Consider the following 13,600-nt stretch of genomic DNA (forward strand, 5'->3'; position numbering starts at 1 on the left):
CAAGAAATGTCATGGTTCTCAGTTTCCAAATGAAGATATTTTCCAAGACTTATCATAGGAAATTTTATGGAAGCCCTTTGATCAAATCCCAGACACATTTATTTGGTTTACTTCAGCTGGGTCCACAAAAAGAAATGTTTTCCTAAAGTCTGTGTTTCTGGGTATAGGAGAACTTCTGTGGACCCTCTGTCATTGTGCCTGACTTAGAGGGGGTTCTCTATATGAAGGAGGACGGGAAGAAATCTTGGAAACCGCGATACTTCTTGCTGCGTGCTTCCGGATTGTATTACTCGCCTAAAGGCAAGACCAAGGTCAGTTCAGGCAACCCAAACAAGTAAAACATACATACTGTACTTTGGCCAGATATGGAGCTCAGGCAATGAGTTTACCGTGTGATCAATTGCTGCCTTGAAAATCGATTGGACAAGGAAACAGAAGTAATGGATTTGTGAAAAGGTCAAAGTAACAGGTTTCTTTCTGTCCCTCAGGCATCACGGGACCTTGTGTGCTTGGTGCAGTTTGACAATGTGAACGTGTACGTCTGCAAGGAATATAGAAATAAATACAAGGCACCCACAGACCACTGCTTTATGCTAAAGGTAAAGTGTCATTTTGGTAAACCACTTGCACTTTTACATGTGGTCCACATCTAACATAATAACATTGCATTGACAGCTACCTGATTTTCAATACATATATGTATAAATGTGAAGTTCAATAAGATCTAGAAATGGTCAAGGGTTAATGCTTTTTGTAAACTGGCGGAGTAATCATTTACTATTTACGCTGGTCTGAAAAAGATCTTTCTAGATACTTATCTCTGCACTTTAGGGACCTGAAACCTTTGCAAGCTGCTTCTTTAAAAAAAAGTGTTTTCTATCACATTAGTCATGGAAGTAAAAGCAGATGGTATAGACATAAAGGTTAAGGCATCGAAAGCTGTAAATTACATCCTGTTAAAGCCTCCAGTTCCCATTTTGATAGCAAGTAGGAGTGGTATAACTGGACAGAAGCTTAGAGCTGACCTTACTTTAACCTTTCAAAATGCTCCACTGGTCCAATACTAACCAAAATGAATTCCTATTTAATTACTATTGTTGTTTAAATGGCAAAGCAGGTCTCAGTCCAGTGTTATAGGTCAGCATTTTGCTTGTTTTTCAAGTAATCTGGCATAATAACAAGGGATCTTTAGGTACTCCAGGTGGTAGAGCTTTTATCTGACATTTATAAACCATGAATCTGCCCTCTCCCCTATCATAATACTCAAGTAGGTGTAACTACCAACGCAAAGCTGTTAAACACAAATTGTACAATGATTATTTCAAGGTGTATGCCTACTGGCTTAATATATCATCAAAATTACCCAAATGACTACCCTTAAAGATTAAAGCTGAGCATTTGAACTTCCAGAATGCAGGAAATAGTCGAGGAAGCATCTTTTACTAATTAGCTTGCATGGATGAGGGCTGACATTAGCGTGGCAACCCAAAACATTAAGGGTGTGGTTATAAATATTTGTGAAACGTGATAGCCTGTAAAGTTATAGTAGATGGTTTCATTGGATGCACGAGCATTGCCTTGGTTACGCGCCTGAACTGAACTTCATATCTGTAATTATTTATCGATCTGGCTAGTTTCTAGTTCCCTAGAACAATACATTGTCAAAAAAAAAAAAAAATGGTTTTCTAAAGATGAGGGGAGATGACGAGCGTGGATCACAACTTCGCAGAAAGGTTTGGCAGCCAGGCAAGATTTCATGGACCTGTAAAAATTCCGTAGAAATTACAATGTTATTGCAGCTGGGTTGCCGGTAACTTACCATAGATTTACATTTATGTCATTTAGTGCCAAGAGTTTGTTCAAAGTTAAATAAATTTTAAATATTAACAAGTCTTTATCTTTACAGAATAAAACTATACAATAACAACCTCATGCAAAGCATTCTGGCAACCAGAAATCATCATCAACCTTTTTCAGTTTTTTGCTTCAGATTTGGTTTCCCAGAATGTTTTGCTTGATGCTGTTTTTTTAGTTTTACTCTGTAAAGACAAAGACTTGAAAATGTTTCATGTTCATTTAACTTTAAAAAAAATGTTGCAAGTAAATAACATACATTTACATCTACAGTAAGTTACCGGCAACCCGGCTGCAATAACACTGTAATTTCTACGGAATTTTTTACAGTGTAACATTGTATACATTAATTTTACACAGTAATGTTAGCTCAAATATACATTTGATATAATATATGAATGAAGGTAATTTACTTGTCATTTATTTCCCTTGTTATCAGAAATAAACTACTGTAAAAGTACTCTGTTGTTTTTGTATGTGGAAGTCTACCGGAAGTTACGTTAAGTCCACAAAAGCCATTTGTTTATGTTGTTACTGTTGAAACAGTCTATATACCCAATAAAAGAAAATGTATTGGTCATTCAGGCTAATTCCTAATTTCCTAAGCTTAACGATTAAAGCTAATGCTATATTTTCAAATAATATTACTAGTCTGGGCACGCAAAGGTGAATTACAGAGAGCCTAAGACTGAGCCCTGCGGCACTCCAAAACTATATGTTTTTAGGTCAGTTCCTTTTGTCCATACAAGGTGTGGTGGTCTGACAAGTATAATGTAAATCAGTTCAGCTTCGGTCTAAAAATGGTAGCATGCTTCTCAAACCTTTCCAACAGTGCTGATACAATACAGTCACACAACACAACACTATGTAAAAAATAGAGTTTAGGACTTTTTGGGGCGATTTCCCAGACAGGGATTAGACTTGCACTGACATATCTTAAAATACATCAGTGCCCTTTGTTTTGCCATAAAATTCACATAAGTAATGTTTTAGTAAGGCATGTTTGATAAAACAAGTTATATTACCCAATTAAACCCTAGTCCTGGCTTAAGATAATCCCTCTCTGAGAAACCACCCCATAGTTTTTCAAACTGGTTCTTGATAAGCCTAACTAAACACCTGAAAATCACCTCTAGTTATTTTCTGTAAATATGCTTAATATGCATTTATACATATGACAACATATTAATGTCTTACATAGGATGACGGATACTGAACTCACATCAAACCGATTAAACACTTTCAGATCTGATGTACAGTTATGAAAAGATTAACCATGTTCTCGACATGAACATAGTCATAGATGCTGGAATGGCGGTAAGAATAAATAAATAAAATAAATACTGAAAAGTAGTGGACTTTTTGAAAACAATTTGAAAGCATGAAAACCTGCCTTAATTGGTTTGTTATTGTTTGTTTACTGGAGTGTTTCAGATTTTATTTAGGCAACAACTGGCTTTGTTTTAATGCTAATGTCTAGAAATGACGAAACAACTCTGCAGAAATCTGTGCTCAAAAGTGTGTTGAATTGTGGTCTCTGTTAACTATACTTAAATAACATGTAAACAATACATATTAGCAGCTCAAGAGCACATTTTTCTTTAAAGAATATTGCATACTACAAGTTCACACCTTCATTAAAAAATATTCATTATTAAATGTTAGAGAGACGCACATTTGCATATATAGAGTGACCGAGGAGACCGTGAAGTTTGCTTCATGCTAATTTGGTTCTTGTAATCTGTTTTCAGCATCCGCAGATTCAAAAAGAATCACAATACATCAAGTATTTGTGTTGTGATGATAACTGGAGCATGACCCTGTGGGTGACTGGAATACGGATTGCCAAGGTAAATCGAATACTAAATCATAAAAACTTGATTCATCTTACACTGTAAAAAGTAAAAGTTGGATCAACTTAAAAAAAATTTTTATTGGTAATGCCTAAAAATGTGATATTTTTTTCGACTTAAATTGTTTCACTTTAACTGAAAATTTAAAGTTTAAAATGTTAAAATATTTTAAGGTGTTACCAATTGAAGCCATTTAAAAAAAATAATCTTAAAGTTTTTACTTACAGTAAAGTGAGAAAATATAAGTTTATAAAACTTTATTCTTATGTGTGTTTTTTACCTTTTACAGTACAGTGTATGTGAAAACTGGACAAAATATTTATAAATAAATAACAATTTACATAATATTAATAAACATGTATAAAACATGGAGGGGTTGATTAAGCAAATTGTCATTTACTATTATGAATTATAGAGTTGATCAAATATTAAAATATAATAATTATTATTAAGTTCTTTCTTATCTATTATAATAAACTTTCTTACTTTATTTGGTTTTGTCATTATAACTTTCATAGTACGGTAAGCTGTTATACGACAACTACAAATGCGCTGTAAGGAAAGCCACAGTTCCTGCGTCCTGGGCTAATCGCACTATCCAGTCCAGCCCATCCACCTCCAATTCATCCACACCCTCCCCTACACCAAAAGGTAGAGATAATGAAGCACAATATATATGTTTGATAAACACATTATTTATATCTTGTTACAACATCATGTTAAAGAAATTCAGAAAAGTTTGTGTTTATCTTGCAGTGAAAGCTGCAAATGGACACCCTCCTCAAGCTCCAATGGAAACCAAGGTACATCATCAATCGACCATCCTTAAATTAGTTGTGGAGATCATGGTTTGCATACAATTTGCCCTTAACAGTGGCTTACCATTACAGTGTCACTGTTCCTATTTTCTGTACACAAAAATTTGGAAACCACAAACCTTGTGTTAAACTTGAGCGTGACGTTTCATCTTTAATACCCTAAATTATGTCACATGTTTAGAGGAGAATTTACTATATCAGATTTTGTTTTGTTTTTGCAGGTTTCTGGCCAACAAGCATCTTTTCCACCACCTCCACCTGCAGCAGAATTTCTGCCACCTCCAGTTCCTGACCCCATGATTCCTGGTCCCCCTCCTCCTCCTCCTCCCAGCACAGCTAAAGGCAACAAGTTTCCACCTCCACCTCAGTTTCCGAAATCCTCCTTCCCACCCATTGATGACTTGCCTCCTCCACCTCCTCCTCCAGAAGACATCGATCTGCCCCCTGACTTTCTGCCTCCACCACCGCCTAGTTTTATATCTCACGGGGAAGAATTTCTACCGCCACCCCCTCCAAATCCTGTGGGTTTCATTCCACCACCTCCTCCTGCTACCCAGAACTCTGCATCTATTGGAGGAGTGCCACCACCTCCCCCTCCTCCACCACCGGCTCCTGCACCCGCTGCTAACAGATCTGGCTCTGTCAGGAAAGTGGCTCCACCCCCACCAAAGAGGACTACACCGCAAGTAACAGCGCCCTCGGGTGGCGACCTCATGTCAGAACTGATGACAGCCATGAATAAAAAACGCACTCAATAATGAACAAACTGGGCTAACTTTTGTTTGTTTATTAGATTTAGGCCAAAGTTGTTATGTGATGTTAGAACACACTGGCTTATTTACTTCTGTTGTATTTGTTTTACTGTATATCATTAGACAAAAATTGTAAATACTAATTTTTCTTATTCATCAGATTCTTGTCTATAATTAACAGTTAGATTACTGTTAGTAACAGATGCTATATCATCTACAGGTGGTTTTAAGAATTGGCAATGACGTGTCAATAAATACAGCTGTTGAAGTTTAAGTGTTTATCACATCGAGTCATTTTTACATTGGAATACACTGGTAGGCAAATAACTTCTTCTAGCTATGAATTTTTTTATTTAGAGACAAAAATGTTCAGTACGGCTTTGATGAGAGTCATGCATTGATTTTAACATGGTTAAGGAGTGTTTTAGGCAAATCTTGTAATAAAACAAAACACTGGAAGCACAAATTGTTATGCATGTTAATTATTTATTGACAATAATCGCAAACCTTTCCGCCAAATAACACGACACTAGGCTGTTTAATGTGGGCTTACAGGCACGCATATTCAAAATCGCTTTAACATAGCTCATTCAATAAGATTTTGGAGACACCACTATGAAAACACTGTAGATTATTTTCAAATAATTGAATATTATTGGTAAAAAGCACGGTAAAGTGATGCTTTTGTCCATCAGTACCTGAGGTTAGGAGGAACAGCTGACTCTCAACTGCTGGGCCCACATCGGTGTTTTACTGGAGTATCCAGCTCTCTCAGCCTCATCTTGCTCAGTAAACGGGTTCATTAGAATCTGCTGCAACAGCGCCACCTAGAAAAACAACATCAGAAATTATGTTGCATAGTTTGTGTTATGTCTCTTTGTTAATGTATTGCCAAAAAGCAATTTTGTGTTTAAAAAAGTAAAAAAGTCAAGACGCCTAAGGTAAAAAATGCTAAATTTGGGCTGTCAGTGAAAATTGAAGAAGAGCCGCAGTCCTGCAGAGTTTAGCTCCAGCTCTAATCAAAGACACCTGAACAGGCAAATCAAGGTCTAAAGAGTTACTAGAAAGTTACAGACAGGTGAGGTTTAATCAGGGTTAGATCTGCAGGACTGCGGCTCTCCAGGACTGACGTTTGCCACCCCTGGACTAGATGTATATATTTAATCAATTCAACCAAACACCTTGTTATCACTGATGACCTTGCTTACATGATGGAATATCATACATCTTACAACATATTGTGCAAAAACTACATACAAGTTTATATTGGCAAAAATGGGGTAAATCGTACTATATCGGGTCTATAGTTAACCTAGATATTTCTATGGCTATATTCAAGTTGAGGAAGGACAATATGGCATCTCCAATTTACCCAACCTCCATGTGTTGGACTGTGGAAGGAAACCGGAGTTCCCTGGAGTATACCCACAAGAAAAACATGTTAACTCCACACAGTAACCACAGGTGCACAGTAGATCACTAACTATGTTTCAGAAAAGCAAAGTGTAAATACTTTCTATATTGTATGTAGGGAAGAACCGGGGCAAAAGTAACGTGGGACGAAAGTAAAAAAGCTAATTTTTTCCGAGCCCTGATAACATTTGCATCCCAATCTATGATAGCATCTTAAGCACACAAACCCTTGACAGAGCTGACAAATATTGCGTTATTTTCAGCGTGTAGATCCAGAAAGGTGTTTTCAACCATGATAAGTAAATTCCTAAAGCGGTCATTTTTTTCTTATAATGCGTTGTGTTTCTGGTTTCATGTGTTAAAATACAGGTTTTTTAGTGACCTAACACATCCTGAAGTTTGACTTCTCAGAGTTTTTCAAAATAAAAGTAAATCGGGTTTAAATGTGAGGAGATACTGTCGGGACGAAAGTAACACTTTTTACTTTTGTCCAGCTGCAAACAGTGTTGTATATGTAAAAAATGTATATTATTCTAATTTGTTTTAATTTCAATTTCACAGTGTTCATCCTGTTTAAAAAATGTTTTATTCTCAACAATTTAAATTCGTACTGTTGGTTGCTTTTGAAATATTTGATAAAACTGAAATTTAAAATGAAAATGTAATTTCATTATTTTTTACAAAGATAAATTACAAAATATGTTTGCAGTTACATATTATTGAGGTTATGTATATTTAATAAAAACATGTGTAACACAAAAATCTATCTTGTTTTGTGGTGTTACTTTTGACCCACCTGTGTATTACTTTCCTCCCTGCTGTCAGGGTCAAAAGTAACAATTCACTACTAAAGTTTAAAGTAAAATTAAACTGAAGTCATTTTACATTTTTACAAAATTCCACCTGGTATTGATAGGCAACACTTGTGAGTTATTGACCACAGCAAAAATATATTTCTGTCTATAACATTATCTTTTAAAATTAAATTTTTCTGAAAAATTGTACTTTCACCCCTGCTCTCCCCTATTGTTTTATTCCAAACAGTGTGCTTTAAATTGTGTTTGTGCTGTCTATAAATGCCATTTTTACTGTAATATTTGTTATTTTTACACTGAATGACATTCATTCATTTATAGTGTCCATAAACACGCCACTTTACTTTACAACATTTCTGTTCATTTCTAAGTACAAACAAAAACGTCATGAGTAATATACCACATGCTGTATGGTTCATACCTCTGAAAAGTCGTTTTCCTCTGCTTTTCTGATAGCAGATTCTGCCATCCAGTTCCTCAAAACATATCTTGGATTAATTCCTGTATTACATTACAGTTAAAATGATAAAAATTAATTAAGCATATACAGTGTAAACCATTGAAAATAATCACATTGTGTAGTTTATGACATACATACTTTGCATTCTGTGCTGTCTAGTTTCATCTGAGTCATTGTGATGCCTGTGGAAGACAATTACATTAAGAATAATTGAGATGGACAATTGAATTATTCGAAAATAATGCACACCCAATGTGGTAATGCGGCACGATGCGGAGCAGAGACATTGCTGTGGTAGTTATTTTAAAGGTCCAGTTTTTTCTGTGTTTTTTTAAGCTTTGATTGTGTTTACAGTACGCAATATAACATGTGTTCATGTTTCACGTTTAAAAAACGTGGTATTTTTCACACAATTTACTTATCTGTAAAGCGCTGTTTTCACTGTCCTTAAAACAGGCTGATGTATTCCAAGTTCTATGAAGTCCCTCCTTCAGAAATACGTAACGAGTTGTGATTGTGTAGTTTGTTTATTGTGTTGTAAGTCGACAGCAGCTTAGTTTAGCAGAGCCGATTCCTGTGGGCGGAGTTTTATTGACATCATTCAGTCGAGAAGTAGAGGGCTGTAGTCCAAACCGTCCGTTCGCTGTTAGCTTTGAAAGGGGACTTTTGTTAAAGAAAATATATCGCCTGGCAGTGCCAGTGAATTTTAAGCTTTATCATTTTACAGGTATTTTTATACTCTAACAGTTTGTAAAACAGGATCAGGAAGAACGTGACCTTTAATCCTGCGTTTATCCTGCATTTACACCAGCTGCGGTAGAGGCGTGAAGCGCAAGTGATTTCAATGTTAAGTCAATAAGACGACTTGTTTACGCACATCTGGAGGGCTCGCGGCGCGGAACGGAAGACACGATTCCGCCTCATTCGCGTTTGCGCGAATGGCGCGAATTGAGCGTCTGGCGCGGTACGAGCGAATTGTGCTTTTTTTGCATTTTGGGTTTGACGCGAATTTGCGGCTGACGACCAAACTGTGTAAAAGCAGCATTAGACATTTTAAAGGGTCAGGTGTGTGTTTATCAAAAAATAATGCATATCTGTGGAACATTTCGCCAACCGATAGGAATAAAGCAAAAAAAACATCACCTGGTATAAAGTATTAATACGTTAATGACCATGATCTAAGCTTTAGGGGCCCTATTGTAATGATCTTAGCGCATGGTCTAAAGCGCATGGCTTTAGGGGGTTCATTTAGGGTGTGTCCAAATCCACTTTTGCTAGCTTAACAACAGAAAAAAGTGGTTTGTGCGCCTGGCAAACAGTCTAAAAGGGTTGTTGCTATTTTCGTGATAGGTGTGTTTTGGGCATCACGTGCAATAAACCAATGAGAGAATCAGAATCAGAATGAATCAGAATGAATGAATCAGAATGAGTTTTTTTATTTGCCAGGTGTGCACAAGCACACAAGGAATTTGTTGTGGTTTTCAGGAGCTCTTGGTACATACATACATACATCATCTCTCATCTCTACGTTAACGTACAGACCTATTCAGCTTGCTGTTCTGTGTGCTATTGTTTAGTTGAATAACTTGCCTTTCCAGATTAAATGTCTGTTCTTATGTTTGTTTTTTAAATAATTTTCTAAATAAATGTGACATAGAGTCCACTGCGATTTATATATGTATTTTCGTCTTCCTGACGCATTTCTGATTGATGTGAATTATACTCTGGAGCCATTTATAATACGAAAAATACGGTACATGGCAGTTTGTAAATGTTAAGAAACTGCATTGTTTTACTCATTGAAATTGATATTTGTGTAAAAACATTTCAAAATACATGCAATATTAGCACTTTTTAAAAGCAAAACAATCAGCTTCCCGGGCTATGCTGTATCTGCTCTCATCATCAGACGAGTTGGGAACAAAAAGCAGCTCTTAACGCCTTCTAGGGTCCTGTAATCTGTCCACATTTATGTCCAAGAGACACAATAATAATCTTTAACATTTTAATACTTTTATTTATCATATTTTAAAACATTTGTACTGCTGTGCGTCCATGTGTTTGCAAATTATACGCATGTTGCCACCCGTACTAACATGCTCATTAAATTACAAAAAATTTACTTTAGACCAGGTTTTAGTCTATTTTAGTTGCTTCAAAATAGCAACGCGCCAACAATGCACCTGAACACACCTTGTTTTCAAACCAGCATGCCCATAGGCACACAAATGGATGCAAATGCATTTGCTATTTAAATAAAGTGGCACTGGACGTGAAAATTATAACTGCATTGGGCTAAAACTAGCAAAAAACACTTGCGCCGCGCCTAATGCCGCATTGTGCCGGATGTATGATAGGGCCCTTAGAGTGCATTACTGTGACATTACCTTGACAGACGCTGTAAATACAGCCGAACCCAGTCTGTGAAATATTCATGTGTTGAGAGGACTGAAAGAGCCCACATTGACTGTAAAGAGATAAAGTCACAGCTAATGGACTGAATTGATGGGAATTAAAGAAGAAGTGGGTTTAAATGGAGTGGTGATGTACCTGAGCAACAGAGTCGATCTGAAGATCAGATGCAGTCACTTCACTGAGCTGTCTGAAAGTCATGGTAAAATCTGCACCAGTGTCCTCCATCAGCTGATATCAACAACACCATACATCAACATACAACATTATATAAAGCTTTAATGATAATACATCACACGGCACTCAATATTTACCTTTAGGAAAAATGCAACGAGATATGAGTCTTCATCTTCATTTTCCAAAAGGCCTAATTTTGCTTTAAACAGCTCAAGGAATCTAAAAACAGAGAACAGTTGGTATAGTTTGTTATACGACTCTGTGTTTTTAATAATAATATTTGAAAAGTATTAATATAGCAATGCCTTGCACATCATTTAATAAATAACATATTCACCTTTGCTGATAGATTTGTGGATATTCTCTCAGTATTTGCTGAGACCTGAATCAAATAATTAATATACCGGTAAGACATCAATTCCGTTGTATTGATTTAGAAACATTGAAAACAACTTCAGCACCTACTCTAATATCTGATCTTGAGTCAGTAGTGGTTGAAGAGCCTCTAAAAGTTTCTGAAGATTAAACAGGCCTACATTAGCCTGTGATCCTATGCTGTATCTGCCCTCATCATCAGATGAGTTGGGAACAAAATCTACAAAATAAAAAAACAACAACATTGCTAAAGCTATTTACTGTATCTACAAAGAATCAGGTGTGACTCTTCAGCGGGTCTGAATAATAAAGAAACTTACTTGGGTCATATGATTCCATGAATCCAAATGGGCCATAATCCAGTGTAATAGAAAGTAAACTAAAGTTATCTGTGTTGCAGACTCCTGAGTAAGGAAAACAGATCATTGGTTGCAAATTTTGGAGTTCAGCATAATTTAAGGTAATAACTAGAAAAAAACGAACCATGAGCAAATCCAACAGCCATCCACTGAGCAATTAAATGTGCTGTTTCATTAACCACCCTAAAGAAAAAAGCCTTGACACCATATGAAAACCACTAGTTAAACTAGGCATAAAAGTATAACAATTTATATTAAGTAAAAAATAAGCTAATGATGACTTCACTACAGGATCCATCACAACAAAATGTCGAAATTAAACACTGAATGCTTACCACGTATCTTTGAGGGTCATTTGTTGCAATAGATCTGAAATGCTCTTTAATCACAAAGTCCAGTAATGTCCTGAAAATGACATTTATACATTTGCTGTTATTCAAGTGACTTAATACAAGTTATACATTTTATCAGTATGTGTGTTCCCGGGGATTGAACCCACAACCTTTAACGCTGCTACTTTAATGCTATAACACTGAGCTACAGGAACACATGCAAATTACACAGTACTAAATAAAAAGCTAGTAGAGACAAATTAAAAGTTAAACAAGTGACTTTACCGTAGGACATTCAACTCTCCAGCTTTAGTCAAAATCTCTAGCGAACCAATTCGAAACCAGGACTTTGCAAGGCGCAAAACAACTGCTCCTGATGGATAGATAAAAACAGATGCTAAAGTGATATTTACATATTATATTAAGATAAATATAAAGATATAATGTGTTTTATTGATCGTTGTTATACTGTACCTCTTTCTTTTACTATATTGCCATTATAAAACTGGTCCCTCCATACAGGCTCCTCACTCACCACCAGACTATCAAACAATCCCAAATACAACACATCATATATAAGATATATATGTACAATGACATTGAAACCCGTTAACTGGAACTGTCCCGTGAGCGGGACACCCGAGTTTACTTATTATTTTTCATGTAAATGTTAATCTATCCTGACAAACTATATATTGTTGGAAAGGTCTAAGAATGTAGTTTTCATATTTCAAAACCTTTTAGCAGTAATAATAATGCAGTGAATGTCATTTATTAATTTGTGACAAGTGTATGCAGCAATGCTCACAGCAAACCAACACAAACCTAATTTTTTATATATAATTTTATGTATAAATATTACATTATTTTTATTTATTACAATAAATGTAAAAAAAAATTGTATTTAATATTTTCACCTCCAGACACTTCCGTAAAAAAACTTCTTTAAAACAAGACCAGAATTAGGCTTCTAGACAAAAAAATGTGTTATATTCATTTGAAAGGGTACATCACCTTTTCACCCCCCACTCTAAAAGGGCTGTGCCAGGTAAAGGGTTAAAACATTTCAGTACACAACATTTTTGGTGACCTCATTATGTTAACCCTCATGTGTTGTTGGGGATGTTTTCATCCACTACAGAGTTTTTTTTACTCTTAATTTGGCCGTAACTTTCTCTCTGTTTTAGCAAATTGAATGATTTTTGGTGACAAATCTTATATTTACATATATTTTAAGAAAATGCTTTGAATTTTTTTTAAAACTCAACGATATACCGTGGGCAAATTTACTACCCTTTCGTGTTGTTAGTGGATGAAAACATCCACTAAATTCAACGGCTGTAAAAATTTATCAGATGAATATTTTTTCCAAATTTTTTTTCATAAATCTGTTAATCAACCTCAGTACTGATCAAAACTACCAAATCTTCACAAAAATTCCATGATTTTAACCCTTTAATTGCCAAGTTTATAAGGTGTGTCACTGATTTGGGGAAAAAACACACACAAAATGACAGATTTTCAATATAAAAAGTGATTGTAAACTGGATTTTTGTTTACCTTTTTCAGAGTCTTGAAGATGTCTAAGATTGGTAAAAACATTGGCTTTGAAACATTTTTAGTTTTTGTGTAGCATCAGTTTTAATTTTTTTCTCCCTCATTTATTGTTAGTGGCTGTTTTTGCCCCATTGACTTCCATTATAACCACATTTTTTGATTGCAGAGCTATGACACCTTTTTATCATGCATTTTTGAATGTTGGATTTTTTTCCTTTTGCTAAGAGGTCAAATTTGTAATTTTTACAGTTTATCACCATGTGGCACTATTAACCCTTTAGTAGCCCTGTGCAAAAACAAAGCTTAATTTCTGACTTGTACATTGAGTTATATGGAGTATAACTCCATAATAAAAGCATATTATTGTGTGTGTGCGTGTGCGTGTGCGTGTGTGTGTGTGTACCTGGTAATTATCACGTTGTG

General features: G+C 35.6%; 2 protein-coding genes across 5 annotated transcripts in view; one reads left to right on the forward strand and one right to left on the reverse strand.

Moving 5' to 3' along the window:
- Positions 1-5,743, forward strand: part of apbb1ip (amyloid beta (A4) precursor protein-binding, family B, member 1 interacting protein) — a 31,410-nt gene extending 25,667 nt beyond the window's left edge. The window contains exons 9-14 of the mRNA XM_065294654.2: positions 168-311; positions 489-599; positions 3,606-3,704; positions 4,226-4,358; positions 4,464-4,510; positions 4,747-5,743. Coding sequence (XP_065150726.2) covers positions 168-311; positions 489-599; positions 3,606-3,704; positions 4,226-4,358; positions 4,464-4,510; positions 4,747-5,283 — 1,071 coding nt within the window. The 3' untranslated portion in view covers positions 5,284-5,743. The remainder of the gene's footprint in view (positions 1-167; positions 312-488; positions 600-3,605; positions 3,705-4,225; positions 4,359-4,463; positions 4,511-4,746) is intronic.
- Positions 1-13,600, reverse strand: part of LOC135785297 (protein adenylyltransferase SelO-like) — a 41,360-nt gene that overhangs the window by 22,061 nt on the left and 5,699 nt on the right. For 2 of the 4 annotated variants that reach the window (XM_065294656.2, XM_073813088.1), the window contains exons 7-19: positions 12,095-12,162; positions 11,906-11,993; positions 11,624-11,693; positions 11,413-11,485; positions 11,250-11,333; positions 11,020-11,149; positions 10,892-10,936; positions 10,692-10,773; positions 10,516-10,608; positions 10,353-10,432; positions 8,104-8,147; positions 7,927-8,006; positions 5,976-6,104 (exon numbers count right to left, since the gene is read on the reverse strand). In XM_065294656.2, coding sequence (XP_065150728.2) covers positions 5,982-6,104; positions 7,927-8,006; positions 8,104-8,147; positions 10,353-10,432; positions 10,516-10,608; positions 10,692-10,773; positions 10,892-10,936; positions 11,020-11,149; positions 11,250-11,333; positions 11,413-11,485; positions 11,624-11,693; positions 11,906-11,993; positions 12,095-12,162 — 1,060 coding nt within the window. In that variant the 3' untranslated portion in view covers positions 5,976-5,981. Of the gene's footprint in view, positions 1-5,893; positions 6,105-7,926; positions 8,007-8,103; positions 8,148-10,352; positions 10,433-10,515; positions 10,609-10,691; positions 10,774-10,891; positions 10,937-11,019; positions 11,150-11,249; positions 11,334-11,412; positions 11,486-11,623; positions 11,694-11,905; positions 11,994-12,094; positions 12,163-13,600 lie in introns of those variants that run through there. The other 2 variants (XM_065294657.2, XM_065294655.2) reach the window with 1 other exon arrangement.

The sequence above is a fragment of the Paramisgurnus dabryanus genome, chromosome 22 (assembly GCF_030506205.2).
Source record: "Paramisgurnus dabryanus chromosome 22, PD_genome_1.1, whole genome shotgun sequence".
NCBI lineage: Eukaryota > Metazoa > Chordata > Actinopteri > Cypriniformes > Cobitidae > Paramisgurnus > Paramisgurnus dabryanus.